Source organism: Drosophila sulfurigaster, chromosome 3, assembly GCF_023558435.1.
Source record: "Drosophila sulfurigaster albostrigata strain 15112-1811.04 chromosome 3, ASM2355843v2, whole genome shotgun sequence".
Lineage (NCBI taxonomy): Eukaryota > Metazoa > Arthropoda > Insecta > Diptera > Drosophilidae > Drosophila > Drosophila sulfurigaster.
Window position 1 is genome coordinate 42778949 of NC_084883.1, and position 21522 is coordinate 42800470.

General features: G+C 33.9%; 5 protein-coding genes and 1 long non-coding RNA gene across 11 annotated transcripts; 5 read left to right on the forward strand and 1 right to left on the reverse strand.

Annotated features, from left to right (window-relative positions):
- Positions 1–557: 557 nt before the first annotated feature.
- LOC133841127 (odorant receptor 94b-like) lies at positions 558–2377 on the forward strand. 3 transcript variants are annotated; one of them, XM_062273427.1, is made up of 6 exons: positions 558–641; positions 712–1127; positions 1178–1376; positions 1433–1718; positions 1781–1982; positions 2037–2377. In XM_062273427.1, exons 2-6 carry the CDS (start codon positions 834–836, stop codon positions 2250–2252), a joined length of 1197 nt encoding a protein of 398 aa, XP_062129411.1. In that variant the 5' UTR covers positions 558–641; positions 712–833; the 3' UTR covers positions 2253–2377. The 3 variants fall into 3 exon arrangements, with proteins under 3 accessions (XP_062129411.1, XP_062129410.1, XP_062129412.1); XM_062273428.1 differs by having other exon boundaries at positions 569–623; XM_062273426.1 differs by having other exon boundaries at positions 558–1127.
- A 2087-nt stretch (positions 2378–4464) lies between these two features.
- Positions 4465–7807, forward strand: LOC133841128 (G-protein coupled receptor Mth-like). Of its 3 annotated transcripts, XM_062273429.1 has the most exons (6): positions 6321–6500; positions 6553–6819; positions 6894–6976; positions 7155–7243; positions 7303–7494; positions 7571–7807. In XM_062273429.1, exons 1-6 carry the CDS (start codon positions 6335–6337, stop codon positions 7677–7679), a joined length of 906 nt encoding a protein of 301 aa, XP_062129413.1. In that variant the 5' UTR covers positions 6321–6334; the 3' UTR covers positions 7680–7807. The 3 variants fall into 3 exon arrangements, 1 of the variants encoding a protein (XP_062129413.1); XR_009894265.1 differs by lacking the exons at positions 6894–6976; positions 7155–7243; positions 7303–7494; positions 7571–7807 and adding exons at positions 4465–4589; positions 5514–6037; positions 6094–6257 and having other exon boundaries at positions 6553–6682; XR_009894266.1 differs by lacking the exons at positions 6894–6976; positions 7155–7243; positions 7303–7494; positions 7571–7807 and adding exons at positions 4465–4550; positions 5514–6037; positions 6094–6257 and having other exon boundaries at positions 6553–6682.
- A 3307-nt stretch (positions 7808–11114) lies between these two features.
- Positions 11115–17262, forward strand: LOC133843287 (G-protein coupled receptor Mth-like). Of its 2 annotated transcripts, none has more exons than XM_062276756.1 (9): positions 11115–11204; positions 14679–15193; positions 15252–15414; positions 15476–15658; positions 15722–15988; positions 16056–16138; positions 16439–16527; positions 16595–16786; positions 16847–17262. In XM_062276756.1, exons 2-9 carry the CDS (start codon positions 14699–14701, stop codon positions 16953–16955), a joined length of 1581 nt encoding a protein of 526 aa, XP_062132740.1. In that variant the 5' UTR covers positions 11115–11204; positions 14679–14698; the 3' UTR covers positions 16956–17262. The 2 variants fall into 2 exon arrangements, with proteins under 2 accessions (XP_062132740.1, XP_062132739.1); XM_062276755.1 differs by lacking the exon at positions 11115–11204 and adding an exon at positions 13760–13865.
- A 562-nt stretch (positions 17263–17824) lies between these two features.
- Positions 17825–18345, forward strand: LOC133843288 (uncharacterized). Its single transcript, XM_062276757.1, has 2 exons — positions 17825–17949; positions 18023–18345. The coding sequence occupies exons 1-2, from the start codon at positions 17914–17916 to the stop codon at positions 18338–18340; spliced, it is 354 nt and encodes a 117-aa protein (XP_062132741.1). The 5' UTR covers positions 17825–17913; the 3' UTR covers positions 18341–18345.
- A 661-nt stretch (positions 18346–19006) lies between these two features.
- Positions 19007–19847, reverse strand: LOC133843214 (kunitz-type serine protease inhibitor LmKTT-1c-like). The gene is made up of 2 exons (XM_062276654.1): positions 19673–19847; positions 19007–19617 (listed from the first exon to the last, which is right to left on the reverse strand). Exons 1-2 carry the CDS (start codon positions 19758–19760, stop codon positions 19412–19414), a joined length of 294 nt encoding a protein of 97 aa, XP_062132638.1. The 5' UTR covers positions 19761–19847; the 3' UTR covers positions 19007–19411.
- A 340-nt stretch (positions 19848–20187) lies between these two features.
- LOC133845216 (uncharacterized) lies at positions 20188–21212 on the forward strand. Its single transcript, XR_009894711.1, has 3 exons — positions 20188–20321; positions 20385–20881; positions 20934–21212. It is a non-coding gene; the product is annotated as an uncharacterized LOC133845216 (long non-coding RNA).
- Positions 21213–21522: the final 310 nt, after the last annotated feature.

Genomic DNA, 21522 nt, shown 5'->3' on the forward strand with positions numbered 1-21522 from the left:
TATTGTACATCAATATAGTACCACATTCAAAATATACCACAGACGGCACAATATAGCAGATTGTCGGCCAATGGAACTAAGACCCCTAGTAAGTAGGCGTTTTTGCCCATATAAAAGTATTTGCTTAATTTCCTCAATTTGTATCTGATTCCAATTAAATTTTCAGAAATCACAATTACTATAGTTTTTATTGTATGTACCAAAATTCGTGAGTCTAGCTTAAAAATTACGCTTGTTATTCGATTTTTATTGATTTGCGGGGCGGAAGTGGGCGGGGTAAAAATTTGAAACAAACTTGATCTGCGTGAAAACATAACAAATGCGGTCGGAAAAAATTATAGCTCTATCTCTTATAGTATCTGAGATCCTGTGTTTCATACGGACAGACGGACAGACTGACAAACGGACACACTGACAGACGGATCGTCTCGGCTGTTGACGCTGATCAAGAATATGTATACTTTATAGGGTCGGAGATGCCTCCTTCTACCTGTTACATACATTTCCTGCCGGCACAAAGCTATAATACCCTTCTACCCTATGGGAAGCGGGTATAATGGCTGACAAACATCACTTTATACTAAGGAATGATTCATGAGCACTTTCAGTAGACATATGAATAGGTGATAAGTCTAAAATAAGTATATATTATTAGTAGTCAAAATTGGCTGTCGAATATTTATTGAGTTATACAATGATTATATGAATTAGATGCCACAACACTTTCAATGAATTACTTATTCAAAAAAGGGCTGTCGAGAAGCTCACGAAATACCAATTTGGCGGCTATAAAAGGACTTCTTTGTGGTAAGGACTCGCAATGAAATCTGAGCATGTTGCTGCGAACAACTCAACTTATTTCGCCCTCAAATGCGGCTGAGGGTAAATTGGGATCCATCGAGTTGAATTTGCGGTTGGCCCATTTGGTCGGTTTGCCTTTGCTAGGTCTGAAGAATGAGACGCGTATCGAAAGGATATTGGTGACATTAAATGGAGCAATAATACTTTTTGGGCTCTATTGGTATGTGATTTTTGAGATATACGATCTCTCTCTGAACTTTCAAGATCTCGATAAGATTACACAGAATCTTGTTATGACATTAACACATTCCGCCTACTTGTTAAAGGTAAGTACTTCAATATATGAGCCACAAATGTGTTATAATAACTTTCTTAGACTATTAACATCTGGTATCACTATGGAAGTCTAAAGGACATTATGCGCAGATTAAAAGTCATCACTCGCGCCTGTGTTTTATCCGCCAAACAGGTGGAAACATTTCATAAGGCTGAAATGGAAGGCAAGTTGGTGCTCCTCATGTATTTTCAGCTAGTGTTAGTGCCAGGTACTTTGGGATTAGTTTCGATTCTTACATGTATGTTGAGCAGATTTCAGTTCCATTTACCACACTTTATTTAAAATATGCTTCAGTTCCAGGTGATTTCGAGGGAAGTCGTTTTCCGTACTCGGCGAAATTACCCAACTTTCTAAGCCCCTTCGTACAACATTTATATATGGGACTAAGTGTTGCGATCTTGGCATTGGCCATTTCGCAAATTGACAGTCTCACCGTGTTGATAATGAATCAGATATGTATGCATCTCAAGGTTCTTAACTTGGCCTTTGATGAACTCTATGCGCCGTCGGATCAGAAACTTAGTGTGGATCCATATAACTGGCTGCTATCGATCGTCAAATATCATTGCGAATTGATCGAGTAACTTTAAATACTTAAAAGATGCGATAAATGATTTTCATTTGTGTTTGTTTTCATTATAGACTGCGTCAGAAAGTGGAGCTTATCTTTAAAATGCCAGTGTTGCTACAATTTGTCAGCTCTTTGGTGATTGTTGCCATGACAGCATTTCAAGTGATCGTTGGAGATGGTTCAAAAAGTTCAATTCTTATGGACTTGTTGCTATGCTGTGTGCTCTGTCAGCTCTTCGTTTATTGTTGGTTTGGCAATGAAGTCTACGAGCAAGTTAGCATCACATATTCTCTCAGTTGATTAAATATGCAGTTCATATTATTGCAGAGTAAAACACTTTCAACGTCTGGCTTTGGCTGCAGTTGGCATGACTTTGATGGCAAGTGTAAAAAACTTCTGCTGATCTTCATGATAAATGCAGATCGTCCATTCCTGTTCACGGCTGGAGGATTCATGGGTCTTACATTACCCAGCTTCACATACATCATGGGCAAGTCGTATTCCATTGTTGCGGTGCTCAGGCAAATGTACAGCCGAAGCTAAACCTGTCAGTCAAATATGAACATATAAATTTCGTTTAACGTTTTGCCTACGCCCTTCGATTATTGTATACATATACTCGTATGTATGTACGTATTGTTTACCAATAAATATCTGACATCATAATATTATTGTGCATTTGAAAACCTATCTCATTTTGTGTTAGTTCTCTCTAAACCATTAGGGGGATTGCTGCTTTTTCAAAGTAATTTTTTGCTCTTGTGATTCAACAATATTACAAAAAAAAATAACTTGCTGTTTACTACAGACACGCATTCCATCTAAAAAAAAATCGTGTAAAACAATATTCTTGTATTTCGATATAGCACCACATTCAAAATATACCCCAATATACCAGATTGTAGGCCAAAGCAACTAAGACTCCTAGTAAGTAGGCGTTTTTGCCAATACAAAAGTATTTCTTTAATAACTTCGACAATTTTATCTCAGCTTTTATTGTATGTACCAAAATTCGTGAAAAAAATTAAAAATTACGGGTGGTTTTCGGTTTTTACTGATTTGCGGGGGCGGAAGTGGGCGAGGTAAAAATTTAAAACAAATTTGATTTGCGTGAAAACATAACAAATGCTGTCGAAAAAAATTATAGCTCTATCTCTTATAGTCTCTGAGATCCAGTGTTTCAAACGGACAGACGGACAGACTGACAAACGAACACACTGACAGACGGACAGACGGAACGTCTCGGCTGTTGACGCTGATCAAGAGATGCCCCCTTTTATGTTACCTGTTACATACATTTACTGCCGGCACAAAATTATAATACCCTTCTACCCTATGGGTAGCGGGTATAAATATTCACTCTACGGTATACAAAATATACTTGATTATTAACCAATGCAATTAAGTCAATACAACTGTAGCCGTTTTTGTGTTTTTTATCAGATTGAGACTTCAGTCATAAAATAAAGTAAAGACCTTTTTTATTTTAATTATAAGGTGTCGTTAAAAAATTCGGAATATTCGGTCTGAAGTGAGTTATTTCAAACACACATTAAACGGAGATAACACAAAAAATCATTTTAAAGCTGAAACGGCTGATCGTATTGAAGCAACGAAAATGAGCATGAATTGCTTTTTTTGGCAGATGGCTAAGAGCGAGCAAATATAACAATCTCGCTGTTTTATTCCTTGTTTTTACCTACACTCTTTAATGCTCCGCTCTTAAAATCTGATATACTGTACCGTTCTTACCAGGCAAGCGAACAAAGAAGTTGCATTGTAATGCTCTCTTTAAACAGACGTTGCCCTTTGTCGAATGCGTGAAGCAACTGAAGAATATTGCGGTTTGCTTGCTACATTTATTTATTTGATTTCGAACAAAAAGAATCTACATGCTTACTTTTTATACCCGCTACCCATAGGGTAGAAGGGTATTATAACTTTGTGCCGGCAGGAAATGTATGTAACAGGTAGAAGGAGGCATCTCCGACCCTATAAAGTATATATATATTATTGATCAGCGTCAACAGCCGAGTGGATCTAGCCATGTCCGTCTGTCCGTCTGTGTGTCTGTCCGTATGAAACACTGGATCTCAGAGATTTTTTTTTTCGACCGCATTTCTTATATTTGCACGCATATCAAGTTTGTTTCAAATTTTTGCCACGCCCACTTCCGCCGCCGCAAATCAAAAAAATCGAATAACAAGCGTAATTTTAAAGTCGAGCACACTCGACTGTAGCTTTCTTACTTGTTTGTTATGACCATATAAACAAATAGGAGTATACTTGATTTTTTTCAGTTTATACAAAAATGAACAGCTCTGATACTAAATTAAGGGTTGATGAGGCATCAAAAAAGTTAAGATAATTAAGGTAGTAAATACCATATATACATGTATGTGTCAATAATAATCATATATGTATATGTATGTGCTATCTTTGATAATTAATAGGAAAGTCACAAAGGTTTGCAGTAGTTAAATATTCAAAATTTTTTTATTATTATTTTTATTTTAACAAAAATAAAAAATTATATCAATATGTCTTATAGTCTCTGAGATACGTGTTCATACTACCATATGGGTAGTGAGTATATAAACGTTGGATAACAATAGCAGGAGCTTTTAAATTGGCATATGTTTGTACATAACATACGTGGGAGCGATCATGGAATCGTGCGACTCAGTACTTTAGTACTTGTTCGTTTCTTCCAAATGGCGGGCGCTTTTTTTGTTCTGAGTATTACAAATTATTCATACTAAATTTACAAATTAAGTTTGTTTACATTTATTGGTGTATGATGATTATTTAGTCGTAGTTCTTGGATTGGATTCAATTGTTGTATGACAAAAATCGAAGTGAGCGGCACAAAACTGAGAAGTGAGAATTTGCAATAAAAATTCGCGTATTTAGACATCAAAGTCGTTGACATTTCCAATCGAACATCGAACATCAACGCAACATGTTCGAAAATGCATGCTCATCTCAAGAACCAAAGTTTTTTTTTTGCATTTGGTCATTTGCTCTCTTCCATTCTTCTACCATCCAACTTTTGTGCTCTTTGGAAAATTTTAGACGCTGCTGCTACATTTCTCTCAGGGAGCAGGTTTCTTCTTTTTAAGTGACGATGACAGTCAGATTCTGTTCAGATCTCTGCGTGCTGTCGATTACTTATGAGCTTGTTTAGATGCTCTGCCACGGTTACTTTACGTCTTTTTTTCTGACTAGGAGAACAGTTCGGTTTCAAGTTTGGTGGAATTTTTCTCATTTTATCGAAATTAGAGAAATATTGTATTGTTGGCACAAAAGATGTTCAATATGCGCTAAGTTCGTCCATTTTCAATAGCTAAATATTGTTTAACACAAAGTAACATAACAACAGTATCGCAATTTCCGGGATTCCATTATTTATCAAAACTTCAAATTTTTATTTGAAAAAACATGAAAAATCCCAAACTTGCAAAAATTGATGGAATTATCAGATTCTGTCTTATTTTCAAAGAATACTTATCTACGCATTGAGTTAAAGAAGTCACCTCTTAAACACAGTTTTCAAGATGGTGAGTTACATTTTGAAACATTTTGAATCTGACGATGTGGTAGATATGCGATACAGATGCTTGACAAAATTCAAAGGAATTTGTTCTGAACTATGTATAGGTATACGAAGTCTATTTTAATATGCATTTGTATGATTGTGGATCACTTTTCGGAGAGTATGCTTTTATTATTTCTTTTCTTTTTCTCTAAACTTCATCAAAAACAAAAAATTATAATTTAATAATTTGGAATTTCTGTTTCAAGAATTGGTCATACCCGCTCCTTCAAAAACTATGTTCAAATATAAAGGACTTGTATTGATAGTGCTCCTTATCAACAGTATTGAGGCTGACATTCCAGGATGCGATTATTTTGATACAGTAAAATTATTGTCAAGCCAAAAGCTGGCAAATGGATCGTATCAATATGAGAACATCATTATTCCCCCAGAACAAACTGGGGAATATGATTACGAGATTCTTCAGGATGGAGACAGAGAGGAAGTAGAAAAACATCTGCGTGGATGTGCCTGTCACTTGGGCACCTGCATAAGATTCTGTTGCCAGAAGAATGCTCTGCTCGTGGATGATGAACGTAAGTGCAGCGAAGATATTACAGCAGAGTTGCAGTACGATCCCATGGTGAACATAACGCTAAACAATGGCACAGTGGTCAGAAGACATGTACTTAATGAGTTCATAGTTCAGCATGATTTGCCAGTCCCCTGCAGTGCTCACTTTCATCTGGATGCTTTGAATGAAGCCAACGCAGGCTGGACATTGTTTGAGGTAATCTAGAGAATATATATTTTAATAGAAATACAGGATTTAAATATTGTTCATAGAATGGAACTCTATTGAGGCACTATGGTTCAAAGAGTCTGAGCAAACAGGATTATTGTCTGCAACCTCATCAAATAAGGGATCCTATCACAAATGGCACAATTATCAGCCTGGTCCCGCACAATTGCTTCGACAAACAACGAAGTCAAACGGTTTTTTAATCTACGTAAGCGAAGAAAGGAAATAATATATATAAATAAATATGAATAAATTGTATATCTACTTTCAGTTCGTATTCTTTCGATGATCTTTTTGGTACTAACTATTATCGTTTATCTTTCCTTTGATAAACTTCGAAATCTGCATGGATTGTGTTTCGTAAATTATATGATTTGCATCTTTATGGTATTTGCCGCTCTAATGCTCGAATCGAAAGTTAGGATGTCTCTCAGACCTTGTCAGCTGATTGGTATGGTATAAATTGGTTTATTAACAAAAAAATGTAATTTAAATTCGTTCAGGCTATTTGGGATATTTCGCTGTTATGGCCGGATTCAACTGGTTAACTGTGATCAGCTATGATCTGTGGATCAGTTTCAAGAGTAACAATTACAATGTTGAACGCAAAGCTTGGAAAATGTTATTCTACAAGTACAATATGTACGCGTGGGGAGTTGCTATGATTCTAACCCTTATCGTAATGATACTTGATGGTACTTTAGATTGGGACGACGAAAGTCTCTTAAATTTTATACCAGGAGTTTCATTCTACTCTTGTTGGATTAAAAGTGAGTTATTTAACTGCATCTTTTCTATCGAACAAAAGATTCTTATTCAAATCTGTAATATTCGTATCTGACAGCTTTTGACTGGTCATCGATGTTATACTTTCATGGAATCATTGCAGTTCAGCTCATCTTTAACATTATAATGTTTACACTGACGGTAAGCAAAGATTATGTATGTTATAGTTCATTTATAACATACACTTAATACATAAATCGATATTTCAATATATAATGTTTTGGGATTTGTAAACTGTTAATATTCTCTGAAGTTGACTATACAATCGATAGTTTCGATAATTTAGACAATCATTTCGATTAATTGTCATCTTTTTCAGGCCATTCGTATTGTGCAAGTTAAGAACGAATTAAAGAGCATGACATTACCCGAGGAGCGTGCAAAACACATTCATTTAAATAAGCAATCGTAAGACTTTTGACAAACTTAAGACATTTCAAGCTAGATATTGTTATCCCATTATACAGGTTTGGTATGTTCTTACGACTGTTTGTGATCATGGGAATTATGTGGACTTTCGAAGTTTTCGGCTATTTGTCGATAGGACACCCATGGGAAGCATTCTTTTCGATCTTTGATTACGTTAATTGCGGCCAGGGCATCATAATATTCATTCTCTTTGTCTTCAAACGCAGTGTGCTGAAACTTATATGGAATCGGTAAATATTTTAAGGATATTAACATTGCATAAATTAAGTATTATACATATTTATGATTTAAACTTTCTTTACACAGTTGTCGTGGAATTCGTTCAACAAATGATGAGGATAGTTCCGAAGAAGAGATTGCTTTGCAATATAGAAATATCGCATCTAAAAACGTTGGCCCCAACATATTGAAATAAGCGATGGATTAAATTTCTCAATATCTTTTCTGTGTTTCTCGAAATTTAAGAGAATTGTAATAGGTTTTAGAGAGCTTACATTATAAGATAAGGCGATGATCAATACGGCAGCTAATATGCTTAAATAAATTCTATTTGAATATAATAAAATAAATATTTTAACTCAGGAACAGTGCATGGACAATTTGAATTTTTAATAAAATCATATGAAAATACTATAATGTTATGTGGTAAATAAAAAGTATACTTAACTTACAGAAAACGATTTGAAATGCAAATAATAAATTTTTTGTAATAATGTTTTAAAGTTAATATAAATAGTTTTGGTTTTTGTAATAAAGAAGAAATGTTAATACTTGATATTTCAAATAATCGAACCCGACATAAGTTAAAGTAACTCTTACACTCTTTTTACATCAACAGACAACTTACAACTCCATGGAAAATGTTTACTTTAATGTTGGTGAATACCTTGGAGAGTGTGAAAAATGTGCAGTTGTTGATGTTGATTTAGAATATATTTACATGAGTTTTTAGACTTATATCTCTATCTCTTATAGTCTCTGAGATTTTGGTGTTGATTCGGACAGACAGACATGGCTATATCGTCTCGGCTGTTGACGCTGATCAAGAATATATTTACTTTATAAGAAGCCTTCTTCTGCTTGTTACCAACAAAGTTAGAATACTCTTCTATCCTATATTGGTAGCGGGTATAGAAATAAAGAGAAAACCAAAAGAGCGGATGAATACGTATTCGTCATCCAATTGTGTTTCGTATCCAGTAGAACGCTAGATGACTCGTTATTCCACACAGTGTCCGCCAGGGTGACGCCTAGTTTTCTCAAAAATAATTAGAATTATTGTATTTGAATTAAGTGTTAACAACTCATTGTAATTTATGAAAGAAGATTACATTCATTTGTCGTGTACGCCGTGTAATGATTAACCTGTTGAGCTAGTGACAGAAAAACACTTTCAGAGAAACAAAATAAACAAAGAAGAATGGAAGAAAGAGAGTACATGCCGATTCTCTTAAGGAAATTATACTTCTCACTCTTTTGTAGCTTAGAATGGTTTTTTTGTTATCAAAAGTGGTTTTAATAAATACAAAACTTTTATGTATTCTATATGGAAAGTGTTTTCTTTTTGTGGTAAACGATAATAGCACTCGCATCACCACAATTGTAACTTTGAATACTTCATTTATCAAGTGAAGACTAAAGTGAATTCCGTTGGTTTATTGAGCTGAGATAATTGTATGTAACTGTTAAAAATTAGTGCAACCCATCAAATATATAAATTAAGGTGATATGAAACTTTAAAGATCACCAACGAACTGCCGAAACATTAAACTATTTCAAATATCCAAAAGCAGTTAAAATTAGAATGGATCGGACGAATTTATTCCAATAATTCTGATGACTAAAACTCGAATGGCTATCGAGCGAGCGTTTCCACTCCCGAAAAGGCAAAGGCAAGAAAGACTCACAGTACCCACTAGAGATAAGCCCAACCCGCTATCATGGTTCATATATTGCATACATATGTATTTCTACATCCTCGTTAATTCCTGCGCTTCAGTCGGCTTTGCTGATCCGCCTTGTGCGCATCATTTTTTCGTTTGTCGCCAAATATTTACCAGAATGTGCGTTTATTCGTTGAACAGGAAAGGCAACTTACAGTTATATTCCAAGTGAAAAGTAGTTTTATATTTTACTTAAAAAAAATTTTAATTAAACGTTATCGACCCGAAAATTCTGGGAACGTGTGTGCGTCGAAAAAGTTTCACTAAAAAAAAACACACCACAAAATATTAAAAAATAGTAAAAACATGTCAAATTGAATATTTGTTATATTGAAGTGGTACTACATTTAATATTTACTATAGAGTGCAAAATGTACTATATTGTCAGCCAAAGCAACTAAGATCCCTAGTAAGTAGGTGTTTTTGCCCATACAAAAGTATTTCTTTAATAACTTCGACAATTTAATAACTTTTGATCTGATCGCAACCAAATTTCAGGAATCACAATTACTATTGTTATTATTCCATATACCAAAATTCGCAGATCTAGTTTTAAAATTACGCTTGTTATTCGATTTTCGTTGATTTGCGGGGGCGGAAGTGGGCGTGGTAAAAATTGGAAACAAACCTGATTTGCGTGCAAACATAACAAATGCTGTCGAAACAAAATTATAGCTCCTTCTTTTATTGTCTCTAAGATGTAAGTGTTCATATGGCCAGACGGACAGACAGACAGACGGACGGCGGACTGGGCTAGATCGTCTCGGCTGTTGACGCTGATCAAGAATATGTATATGTATATACTTTATAGAATGGTAGAATGGAACATGCACTGTGCTACAATTAATATATTAGTTTGATTAACTTCATTTATTAGATGCCGGATTGATCACTGCTTCGTCAGCTTATCAAATGCATTTTTGTTTCGGGAAAGAATTTCAAGAGATTGTCAATTCCTCTTGCATAATTTATGTCAATATATTCGGACCAATTTTCTTGGAATCGGCGTTTCTATCTTGCAACGCGATTCCTACTTCGGAAATATTCTCATCATTTGTTGATTGAATTCCACAACTACTGGGTAAAGAAAGTTTAAATCACAAATATAATACTTAATTGTTAATATTCGTGAAATACCGATTCCAGATAAAATTCAACACACTGCGCTTGGAGACAAAGAGAATGAATATTATGATGCCCTGACTGTTATTAACGTAATCAAAGATCGAGAAAAATGTGTGCGATGGATGATTGGTCGACAAATATGAGAAAATTTAAAAAAAAAAAAACACACACACAATTCCTAATTCTCCTTCAGTTCATCTTTAACTTAATCATGTTTACACTGGCGGTAAGTCTTGAAGTTCTTAAAATAAAAACGAAGCGTTCAGATAGATTCATTTAATAATTTTGTTGATATCGTGGATGTAGCGCAATTGCATTAATTACACCAGTCGACATTTCAGTAGATACAAATTATGGGTTAAAATACGTTTGCAGTCTTGGCATGACCGAGGTTGCCGTACAGTCCATTGTACTATCAGATCATGACAAATCGGCACTTTGTCCGCTAAATTATCCACTCCTTCTGAACTTTTTCTCAAAACCTCTGCTGATTTGATTTCTTACAAAATGTTCTAACTTTCTAGTCGAAACTCTTTCCAAATTCAATATAAACTATACTAAATACTAGAACGTTTATTTTTCCTTTCCTGATCAAGAATACATTTACTTTATAACATAGGATTGGAGAAGCCTTCTTCTGCCTGCATTTCCAAAGTCACCAAACATTTCTACCCTATTGGTAGCGTGTATAAAAATAAAGAGAACGTCAAAAGAGCGGATGAGTATATTCGAAATATACACACATACATACACACGTAATGAGTTCTTTCGCTTACGTCAGGCGAATGTCTGGGTAGCACCTCGAATTTAGTTCAATTTTGTTGCTCTCATATGCTAGACGCTTATCTATAGTTTTTTTTTTACGTTTTACGGTATATATATATACATATATTGTAATGGTATTTAGTGTTAACAACTGATTGTAATTTATGAATGAAGTTTACCTCCTTTAATCGGCGGTTCTCGTGTTTTTCGTGTAAAGATTTGCTTGTTGAGCTAGTGACAGAAAAACTCTCTCAGAGAAACAAAATAAACAAAGAAGAAGGGAAGAAATAGAGCACAAGCCGATTCTCTTAAGGAAATTATAATTATCACGTTGTTGTTGCTTAGAATGTTTAAATACAATACCGGCTTCACCACAATTGTAGATTATGTGTGTTTATAAAATATAAATAACTTCATTCTTCATCATTTATAAAGTTGCTGTGGTGAAGACTTCAGTGAATTCTGTTGGTTTAATGCATATTGAGCTGAGATTATTATTTGTGATTGTTTAAAATTAGTGCAAGATATCAAACATAAACCATAAATTATCGCGTTATAAACCTTTAAAGAACAAATTGCCGAAATATCGCACTATTTCACATATTCCAAAACAGTTGAAATTAGAATGGATCAGTCGAATTTATTCCATTAATTGTGAATACTAAAACTCGAATGGCTCTCGTCACAGTAATTAATCGAGGGGACAATAAAAATAATTGCGCACGTTTCGGTCAACTTCCGATTAACAACTAATTTGCTTAATTCTGACCACACTGCTGAGAAGATAATGAAAAAACTGTTGTCTGTTTGTGTGTGTTAATGAAATATGTAAGTAAGAAGTGAGTATAACTCTTGTGTTTCGTGTCATGCAAAGCCCGTGACTGGTAGACAGTCCTGAAGATCGCTAGATGACTTGTCTTGTAGAAAGCTTCTTGCTGGTGTAGCGCAATGCGTAATTTCTCTAACGCCTACTTTTCTCAACATGTACAATTTTGTGTATAATGCGTCATTTGTTTTGTGAGTGCTGTACAAGAAAGTTGATTTTTTCCTGCGCGTCTTTTATAAAACAATAAAAGGTAAGTTGTTAATATTTTTAAACTACTTTTCTAATCTAATTTAAATTAAAAATTAATTTGTATTTGTATTTATAATTACAATTTTGAGGACCACGAAAGAGGTATGTATGTTGGATGATAAAAATACAAACTACAAGGCATTGTCCATGGCGAAGAATATAGAAAGCGGCGAAATAAATTAATTTCTTCTTTTAGCTATTAGATTATTTAGTTATAAGTAAAACTGTTTAGATAATATATAATTTTAAGTACTCATTGTTTTAGTTTAAATACATTTAATTTGAAGTACAATAAACATTTTATTTACTGCATATATTTTTGAGCGTATTTTTATTTTGCATATTCCGAACTACGCACTAGAATCTAAGCACAGATTTTCTGCAAGAGCTGGACCACATACATACATATTTTCTACAAGAAACGTCAAGTACAAATTCTGCCAGCGCAGCCGAGGGAAATTTAAATTTCCCGCGTATACGGCAAACTGAAAGGATAAATTCTTTTCTCGTCTTGTGTCTACACAAGACGTGACTGGAAGAAATCTTGTATGTTGTCTGCTACTAAAACACAATTGGGCGCTTGTTAGAGAGCATTGCTATAGGATCAATGTGTCTCTCAATTTCGATGTGACATTGGCTCTCACTTCTCAACAACCAAAATATAGATACATACACACATTTACTGCTCATGAATATTTTGAGAATTCCTAGAAAAGAATTAACTGAAACTATTTTACGAGCACCAAATGCTTATGGTAAATTGGTGATGAATTCGAGATGTTTTAATTGACGTATGTAGAACATATGTACATATGTATGGGCATATGTGTACATATATCGAACGTGGCTTTTGATTGAATTTTATAGATTGAATCTATGTACATATGTATCCACCAAACACATGTGGAGAATTATATACAGTGGATCACAACTTATTTCAACCACCACCAACCGACAATTTTGAATCAGTTTACTGGCCAAACGAAAAAATGTGTTAAATTTATTTAAACTCAGGATTTTAGCGATATTCTTTCATTTTACTCCGTCGAATAACTCAGATGTACCAATTCATCAATCTTTGGACAGAAATACCCATTCAAATGTGCTTCTCAATTGTGATTCATATATACATTTTATAAAATACGCGTATCTCTTAAGATCTAAAGCTTGAAATGTCAAAAATCGAACTTCTAAACATTGAAAATACTATACACAAAGCAATAGATCAATAAGGAACTGTTATTTTCCTAGGAAACTGATCTTCGCACATCTGCAAAGTTGCTGGTTGAAATAAGCTGTGGTATTTTTTTCGCTTATTTTTTATTTTTCAATCATTTTATATAGTAAAGAAAACGTTAGAGGATAAATGAATGAATATCATTTAAGTCAAAACATTAAAGTAAAATCCTGCATTTATAAAAATTTAATACCTCTTTTAGTTTGGTCAGTATACTGATTCAAAGTTGTCGGTTGGTGGTGGTTAAAATAAACTGTGATCCACTGTATTTATCTTTGCGTATGTGCGTATTTAAAAGAATTTATGTTTTGTGTTTCTTTTTCAATTTCAGTTTAATCAAAACTTTTTCGGCGCACACACGTCCCAGAATTTTTGGGTCGATAACGCATAAATTGAAATTCCTTTCTTTTTTAAGTTGAATATAAAACTATTTTTCATACTACTTGGAATGCCACTGTAAGTCGCCTTTCCTGTTCGACGAATAAATGTACATTCTGTAAAATACTTGGTGACAAACGAAAAAAACAACAAATGATGCGTACACGACGGTGTTTAAATCCGACTGAATCGCAGAGATTCTTATCGCTTAATTGAAACTTAAAATTATCTTTAAGCTCTTCGTAGCGAACGTGTACAAAAAGTGTACAGATAAATTTGTACCATGATAGCGGCTTGGGCTTATCTCATTTTAGACACTCGGCATGTAGACACTCGTGCATTTTGGGTGGTTGTGCTTCGTACAGCCGATCATTATTGCACTCATGACGAAATGGCTTGTGTTTATGAGTATCTGTTAAAATTCTGAAAAACACCCTTGGTTTTCCTTAGACACCCTGGTTTTTGATCATACATCTGAGTATTTTCACAGACACTCGAGTGTTTTGTTGTATAATTTAAATTGTATAGAAATAAATAGTTCTTGATCACGCATGAGCAAATGCCGTCGGCATTTCTGTCATCTCAACTTACATACATACATATGTTACGTATGGATGTACATATGTGCGTGCCTGTCCTCTCATAATTTCCTACCGAGTGTTTCTGCCTTACCAGATACACACACCCATAACCACCACCGGCATTGGCGAGTGTGTTAAAACACTCATTACTAAAGTTTTTTCACAATAATTCATATTGAAGACACATTACTAAAGGAAAACCTAAACTGCATCGCTTCCCTGATGAGCCTTGTATTTATACTAGTATGTAACAAGAACTGATACTAAGCTGAATTACTAAGCCAATTTATATTTTCGTGCATATTTTCAGGTGCTCCTCATGCATTAAACATGCACAAATATAAAGGACTTGTATTGATAGTGCTCCTTATCAACAGTATTAAGGCTGACATTCCAGGATGCGATTATTTTGATACAGTAAAATTATTGTCAAGCCAAAAGCTGGCAAATGGATCGTATCAATATGAGAACATCATTATTCCCCCAGAACAAACTGGGGAATATGATTACGAGATTCTTCAGGGTGGAGACAGAGAGGAAGTAGAAAAACATCTACGTGGATGTGCCTGTCACTTGGGCACCTGCATAAGATTCTGTTGCCAGAAGAATGCTCTGCTCGTGGATGATGAACGTAAGTGCAGCGAAGATATTACAGAAGAGTTGCAATACGATCCCATGGTGAACATAACGCTAAACAATGGCACAGTGGTCAGAAGACATGTACTTAATGAGTTCATAGTTCAGCATGATTTGCCAGTCCCCTGCAGTGCTCACTTTCATCTGGATGCTTTGAATGAAGCCAACGCAGGCTGGACATTGTTTGAGGTAATCTCTATTGAATATACAATTTAATACAAATATAACATTTAAATATTGTTCATAGAATGGAACTCTATTGAGGCACTATGGTTTGGTTAGTCTCAGCAAGCAGGATTATTGTCTGCAACCTCATCAAATTTTCAATCCTCTCACAAATGGTACGATTTTAACCCTGGTCCCGCATAATTGCTTCGACAAGCAGCCAAGTGAACTGATTTATAATCTACGTAAGCGAAGGAAGTAAATATTCTTCTAGAATATATGAATAATTTGTATCTCTACTTTCAGTTCGGTTTCTTTCGATCATCTTTTTGGTATTGACTATTTGTGTTTATCTTTTCTTTGATAAACTTCGAAATCTGCATGGATTGTGTTTCGTAAATTATATGATTTGCATCAGTGTGGCATTCGCTGGGCTGTTGCTCGAAAAGCATCTCAGGTCGCTTATGTTACAAATCTGTCAATTGAATGGTATGTTGAATTGATATTTTCCGTTAAAAAATTACTTTAAATTTAAATCGCATTCTTGTCTAGGTTATTTTGGATACTTCGCTGTTATGGCGGGATTCAACTGGTTAACAATCATCAGCTATGATTTATGGGCCAGCTTCAAGGGCAACAATTACAATGTTCAACGCAACGCTGTGAAGTTGCAGTTTTGCAAATACAATAAGTATGCCTGGGGAGTTGCAGCGCTTCTAACCCTAATCATAATGATACTGGATGGCGTTTTAAGTACAGAAGACAACAGATATTTGGCTGTTCTACCAGGAGTTGCACTCTACTCTTGTTGGGTTAACGGTAAGTAAATTAACTGAACGAAAACGTTTCTTACGCAAATCTATAAAAAATTGTATATTGATGACAGTTGATGGCTGGTCTGCGATGATATACTACTTTGGAATCATTACCCTGCAGCTCATCTTTAACTTAATCATGTTTACACTGACGGTAAGTCTTGAAGTTCTTAAAACAAAAACGAAGCGAGCAGATAGATTCATTTAAATAGTTTGTTTATATCAGTGATGATATAAAATGATAGTAAAATCGATAACATCGATAAATTATACTATTATTTCGATAATTCTTTGTTGATATTCAAATCGATTCAATCGCTAAATTAAACTCTTTTTTCGGTTATTCTTTGTTGTTAGTAAAATTGATGACATCTATCAATTAGACTATTATTTCGATTATTCTTTGTTGATACTATCGATAAATGTGACCCACCTTTCGATACATTTTTTTCAGGCCATTCGTATTGTGCAATTGAAGAAGGAATTGATAGGCCAAACGTTACCCGAGGATCGTGCGAAACACGTCTATTTAAATAAACAAACGTAAGATATTCTACACACTTGAGACGATTAAAGATGGATCATTTTTATTATTATTATCACCGTACAGGTTTGGCATGTTCGTACGTCTGTTCGTCCTCATGGGAATTGTGTGGTTCTTTGAAATTTTCTCATATTTGTCGACCAATCATGCATCGAACGCATTCTTCTCGTTCTTTGACTACATCAATTGCGCCCAGGGAATCATAATCTTTATTCTCTTTGTCCTCAAGCGAAGTGTGTTGAAACTTATCTGGAATCGGTAAATATTTTAAAATGTTTAATATTGCATAAATTAAATACTAAATACTTTTGTTAATAGGTGTCGTGGAATTCAATCAACAAATGATGATTATGCTTCCGAAGAAGGAATCGCGTTGCAAGATAGAAATGGCGATTCCAAGAAAATTGGTCCGAATATATTGACATAAATTATGCATGAGGAATTGTCAATCTCTTTAAGTTCTTTCCCGAAATTTAAATGCATTTAATAAGCTGAATTATGAATTCGAAACAGTGATCGAACCAGCAGCTAATCAAGTTAATCATACTAATATTTGAATTGTAGCACAGTGCATGTTAATACTTTTCAGGGAAACCGAAAACATTCTCAATTGCTAATCTCGGAGATAATTAATGCTGTAATAAGTAATTAATATTAATAATACTTTTTTATGTTGTATCAAAGCAAGCATTCAAATGCATTAAAAGAAAGCCATTAACAATTTGTGATTCCTTGCTTTCTAATGGTATTTCTTTATTTTTATTTGTCTAGAGAGAGCTGCGAAAATAAAATTAAATGAAATACTATTATTCTGTTTTACAATTGACACAATCTTAAGATTATAAGACGAACAGAATGTTCATAGACTATTTGCATCCATGTAGAATTAAATCACATGCTTTTTATAATGTATATGCCATAATCAGATCCATCTAATTTATATATCTACTTATGGTTAAGCGCAGATGATGTAACAGTCGATCACTTTCCGCCGATTTTATAATTTTTTAAATATGTGAATAATTTAAAATATAAATAAAATGAAAGTTTTGTAAAAGTTGTTGACATTTTCTATTTGTATATTTAGAATAACATATCTGACCACGTAAGTAACAAAAACACTAAAGTAAACCTATTAAGACTTGCTTTATTTATATGGAATACAATGGTCCAATCAGTATTTAATTGATTTATTCAGCGTGTTGCTTTTATCATATTAAGCACGTTTCACCAACAGCTGTTTAATAACTTGATACTTTTTATCAGATTTTCGTATATAAGCACAATTAATTTCCATTAAAATCATTCAGTTCGTTTAAAGTGTTCTTTTGTAAACATGAAATTGATTTTATTGTTCGCTTGCTTCGCCCTCTTGGTGGTCAATAATGAGGCGCAGCGCTGTCGAGGACGAGTTCCCCGAGGTGAGCAATTAAAATAGAAAAAACAACATTGAAATTATCATTTACATTCTATAAATTCTATTCGTTTTTATAGCTGAACGCAACTGTCTTGGCGGCAGAGACTCTGGCACTAGGCGAGGCGACAACTGTCACAGAAATTCCAATGATGAAATGTGGTACTTCAGCCGAAGGACGCGATCCTGTAGGAGAATGTCCTATCGCGGCTGTGGGGGCAACAAGAATCGCTACTGCTCCTTGGAGTCCTGTGAAAGGAAATGTGTTCGTCCAGGACCCGTTGACCCAATCACACCTCAACCCAGCAATCCAACTACAGCTGCTCCTGCTGACCCAACTCCTGCTCCAGCTGCTGATTAAATACTTGCCTTCAAAAATATATAATACACTAATCTGATTGATTGAATTCATTTTGATTTCCTTTTATATTTAACCTTTTTGTACTTGCAATCATTTAAAATACTTACCCGCTGCCCATAGCTTGGAAGTACATATATTATAACTTTTTGTGGTAGCATATCCGACCCTTTAAGGAATATATATATAGAGACGATATAGCCATCCGTATGAGTGTCTGTCCGTCTGTCCGTTTGAAACACTGAATCTCAGAGACTATAAGAGATGCAGATATCATTTTTATTCGACAGCACTTGTTATCGATATAAATTGAATTTTTAGTACATACAAGAATAACTATAGTATTTATGAATCTTTAAAATTTAGTAGCGATCAGATAAAAATTGTAGAAGTTATTTAGTTGTTCGTTTTGGCTGACAATCTGGTGTATTTTGCACTCTATGGTATATTTTTAATGTAGTGGTATATCAATACACCAAATAGTTGGTATATTTTTTTAGTATTTTGCTGAATATAAAATTGGTATATTTTTAAATTAATACCTCACTGTTTTGCTTTTATTCCCAATATGTACCTGAAGCTTTCTTACTTGTTCTAATTTTAATTTCGAATATTAGTACAAATGCATTTAATGTTGATTGTGTCTAGACAATGAATATTGAGTAAATTCAGTGAATTCGTTTCCAAAATTAATTTTAAATATAAGAAAATAAATTATGTATTTTCATTACCAGCGATTAGGTTACGTGCAGTCCTTATACAAACTATACCATAAATTAAGTTATTAGTACAACTTAATTTAATTATGAGTTAGTTTGAAATAATTTTGGGCTCTTATGTAACTTTAACGTATTCAATTGTGTTAGGCTGGGTCTAATGACTTAATTGAATAATAGTATAGTATGTCTTTGGACGAGCCTTTAATGATATGTTTTCATGACACAATTATTGGTTGAACTAAAAAAATTTGACTACAAATTCAGAAATTTAATTTGGGGATATGCGTTTGTAAGAACTTTTAATGGTGTTAACTATTTTGAAATTCTTTCATAATGTTTTAATAATGCAACAATATGGAAAGAAATGTAATTTACGAAGTGAAATACTTAGTTTAAGCTTTGTCAAATCCTTTGCATTCTTTTACACAATCCTCCCAAGTACAGAAACGATTCTTATTGCCACCACAGCCTTTATAGGCGAATGCTCTGCAGGATCCGCTAGACGAATCGTAATACCACATGACATTATTGGCATTCCTGCTGCAGTATGATCTTTTAGTATGTCCTATATCTCTATCCGGAAAACATTTCGGATCAGCTGAAGAAAGATTGTTAAAAGACAAGGTGGCTTGGTTTTCGATTCGATTGCTTACCGGGACTAACAGTACCAAGGCATTCACCCTGCGCTTGACTATGAACTGCACGAAGTATTAAGAAAATCCAGACTAAACTGCAGTTCATTGCAAATTTAATTTTCTGACGCTGCTCTAGATAAAAGGTTGTTTATATAGCAAGCTGATAATGATAAAAGTCGTTAAATAAATAACAAATACTCGACAGGTGTTCGTAAACAATTCAACCTGGCACCCAATTCACAAATTTCAATGTACAGCCGCTGATACATGAAGTTTACTACTACCGCATGATAGATGGCGCTAGTAATGCTTAAACTGCTTTAATGAGTAATTTTGTTTCGTTTTAATGAATTTGTTATCAATTTTTTGCAATTCATAATTTAATTTAATTTAATTTATATATATGCAATTTTTTGCTTTTTTTTTTAGCCATTTTTGCGAGGTTCTACTGTAATTTATTGCTACGAACATCTGTCGTTTAATCAATGAACTCTATTTTTTCGTTTGCAGTGCCGCTATATAAGCAAATATATTTAAAGTAGCGCCTTAGTTTCAACTTTCAACTGAACAGCATAGCAAAGTTTATTCTAAATGCAGTTTCTGGTATTTCTAATGCTCTTTTCCAGAGCTTACACTCAACACTTTATTCATTGTGATGGAGGCCAAGGTTGGTAAAATTTTATAAACTCTCGAACTTTAACTAATCTTTACTGAAATACTTAATATCTAGAGGAATTCACTTGTAACGAGCACAAAGATATTGGACACGCTGATGTGGAAGGCTGTTCTCGAAATGCAAATCCCGAAATGTATTATTTTGCCAGTGGAAACTGCAACAAAATGAAATATCTTGGCTGTGGCGGCAACAGAAATCGATTTTGCAGCTTGTTTGATTGCAAATTATTGTGCCAACGCAATTATAATGCAGATGAAGATGAAATGGATTATAATAATGAATGAATGAAATATTATAACTAATAACTAACAATAAATGTAGAGTGTTTTTCTCACATGAAATAAAGCTTCATTGAAAAATTGTTTCATTTAGGAACAGCTGTTGAAAAACATTATTAAATTTACCTCAACAAATTTCAATATAAATGCTGACAAATCACAATTTGAACTCAGTTTAAGTTGGTTTTTTCGAAATGAAATTTCTTCTATTCTTGGTTAGCCTAGCAATTTTCCTGGTCAACAGTCAGGCCACCAATTGTTTGGGACGTGCTCGTAAGTCATTAAAGATTTTTCATAATTGAATTAAAACATATTTCAATTAAAGTCAGACCAAGCTGTAATGAAACTAAGGATGAGGGTCATAATCAATTGAGTTGGTGTGCTGGGAAAAGCCAAAAAACTAATGTGGTATTACGATAAGACCCGTCTAGGCTGCAAAGCTTTCAAATTCAAAGGATGTGGTGGCAATAATAATCGCTTTTGCACTTCATATGATTGTGCTAAAAAGTGCGTAATACGTATACTTTAATGTGTATGGATATAAAAATCCATTAATTTTGCTTAATTAAAAGAAAACAATATAAAGTTTATTTGTGCAGCATAATTTTGAATGCTACTTTTCATTACGAAAATGACAAATTTATAAATGCAGTTGAAGCAGTGACACAATAATATTACTTAAATCAGAACACTCCACAAATTTAATGAAAAATAAGTTAATGTTGAAAAGTTATTATTACAAATAATAGAAATTCTTTGAAATAGTTTATATTATTTATTCAAAGTTAAGTACACTAAGTGTACTACACTTACAATATGTGCAATAGTAGATTAGTTTCTACGCACATTTGGTTGTAACATTGTAAATTTCTACTGCATACTTTTAGGCTGCTGCTGTTCAAATGCTGTTAACT

Bases quoted from the DNA above. Each gene is read 5' to 3' on its own strand.
- LOC133843288 (XM_062276757.1), top strand. From the start codon at position 17,914: ATGAGGCGCAGCGCTGTCGAGGACGAGTTCCCCGAG. The intron at 17,950-18,022 runs GTGAGCAATTAA...TCGTTTTTATAG, and splicing joins TCGAGGACGAGTTCCCCGAG to CTGAACGCAACTGTCTTGGC.
- LOC133843214 (XM_062276654.1), bottom strand. From the start codon at position 19,760: ATGAACTGCAGTTTAGTCTGGATTTTCTTAATACTTCGTGCAGTTCAT. The intron at 19,618-19,672 runs GTAAGCAATCGA...ATCTTTCTTCAG, and splicing joins CCTTGGTACTGTTAGTCCCG to CTGATCCGAAATGTTTTCCG.
- LOC133841127 (XM_062273426.1), top strand. From the start codon at position 834: ATGTTGCTGCGAACAACTCAACTTATTTCGCCCTCAAATGCGGCTGAG. The intron at 1,128-1,177 runs GTAAGTACTTCA...TAACTTTCTTAG, and splicing joins ATTCCGCCTACTTGTTAAAG to ACTATTAACATCTGGTATCA. The intron at 1,377-1,432 runs GTATGTTGAGCA...AATATGCTTCAG, and splicing joins ATTAGTTTCGATTCTTACAT to TTCCAGGTGATTTCGAGGGA.
- LOC133841128 (XM_062273429.1), top strand. From the start codon at position 6,335: ATGATCTTTTTGGTACTAACTATTATCGTTTATCTTTCCTTTGATAAA. The intron at 6,501-6,552 runs GTATGGTATAAA...AAATTCGTTCAG, and splicing joins CAGACCTTGTCAGCTGATTG to GCTATTTGGGATATTTCGCT. The intron at 6,820-6,893 runs GTGAGTTATTTA...CGTATCTGACAG, and splicing joins CTACTCTTGTTGGATTAAAA to CTTTTGACTGGTCATCGATG.
- LOC133843287 (XM_062276756.1), top strand. From the start codon at position 14,699: ATGCACAAATATAAAGGACTTGTATTGATAGTGCTCCTTATCAACAGT. The intron at 15,194-15,251 runs GTAATCTCTATT...TATTGTTCATAG, and splicing joins CAGGCTGGACATTGTTTGAG to AATGGAACTCTATTGAGGCA. The intron at 15,989-16,055 runs GTAAGTAAATTA...TATTGATGACAG, and splicing joins CTACTCTTGTTGGGTTAACG to TTGATGGCTGGTCTGCGATG.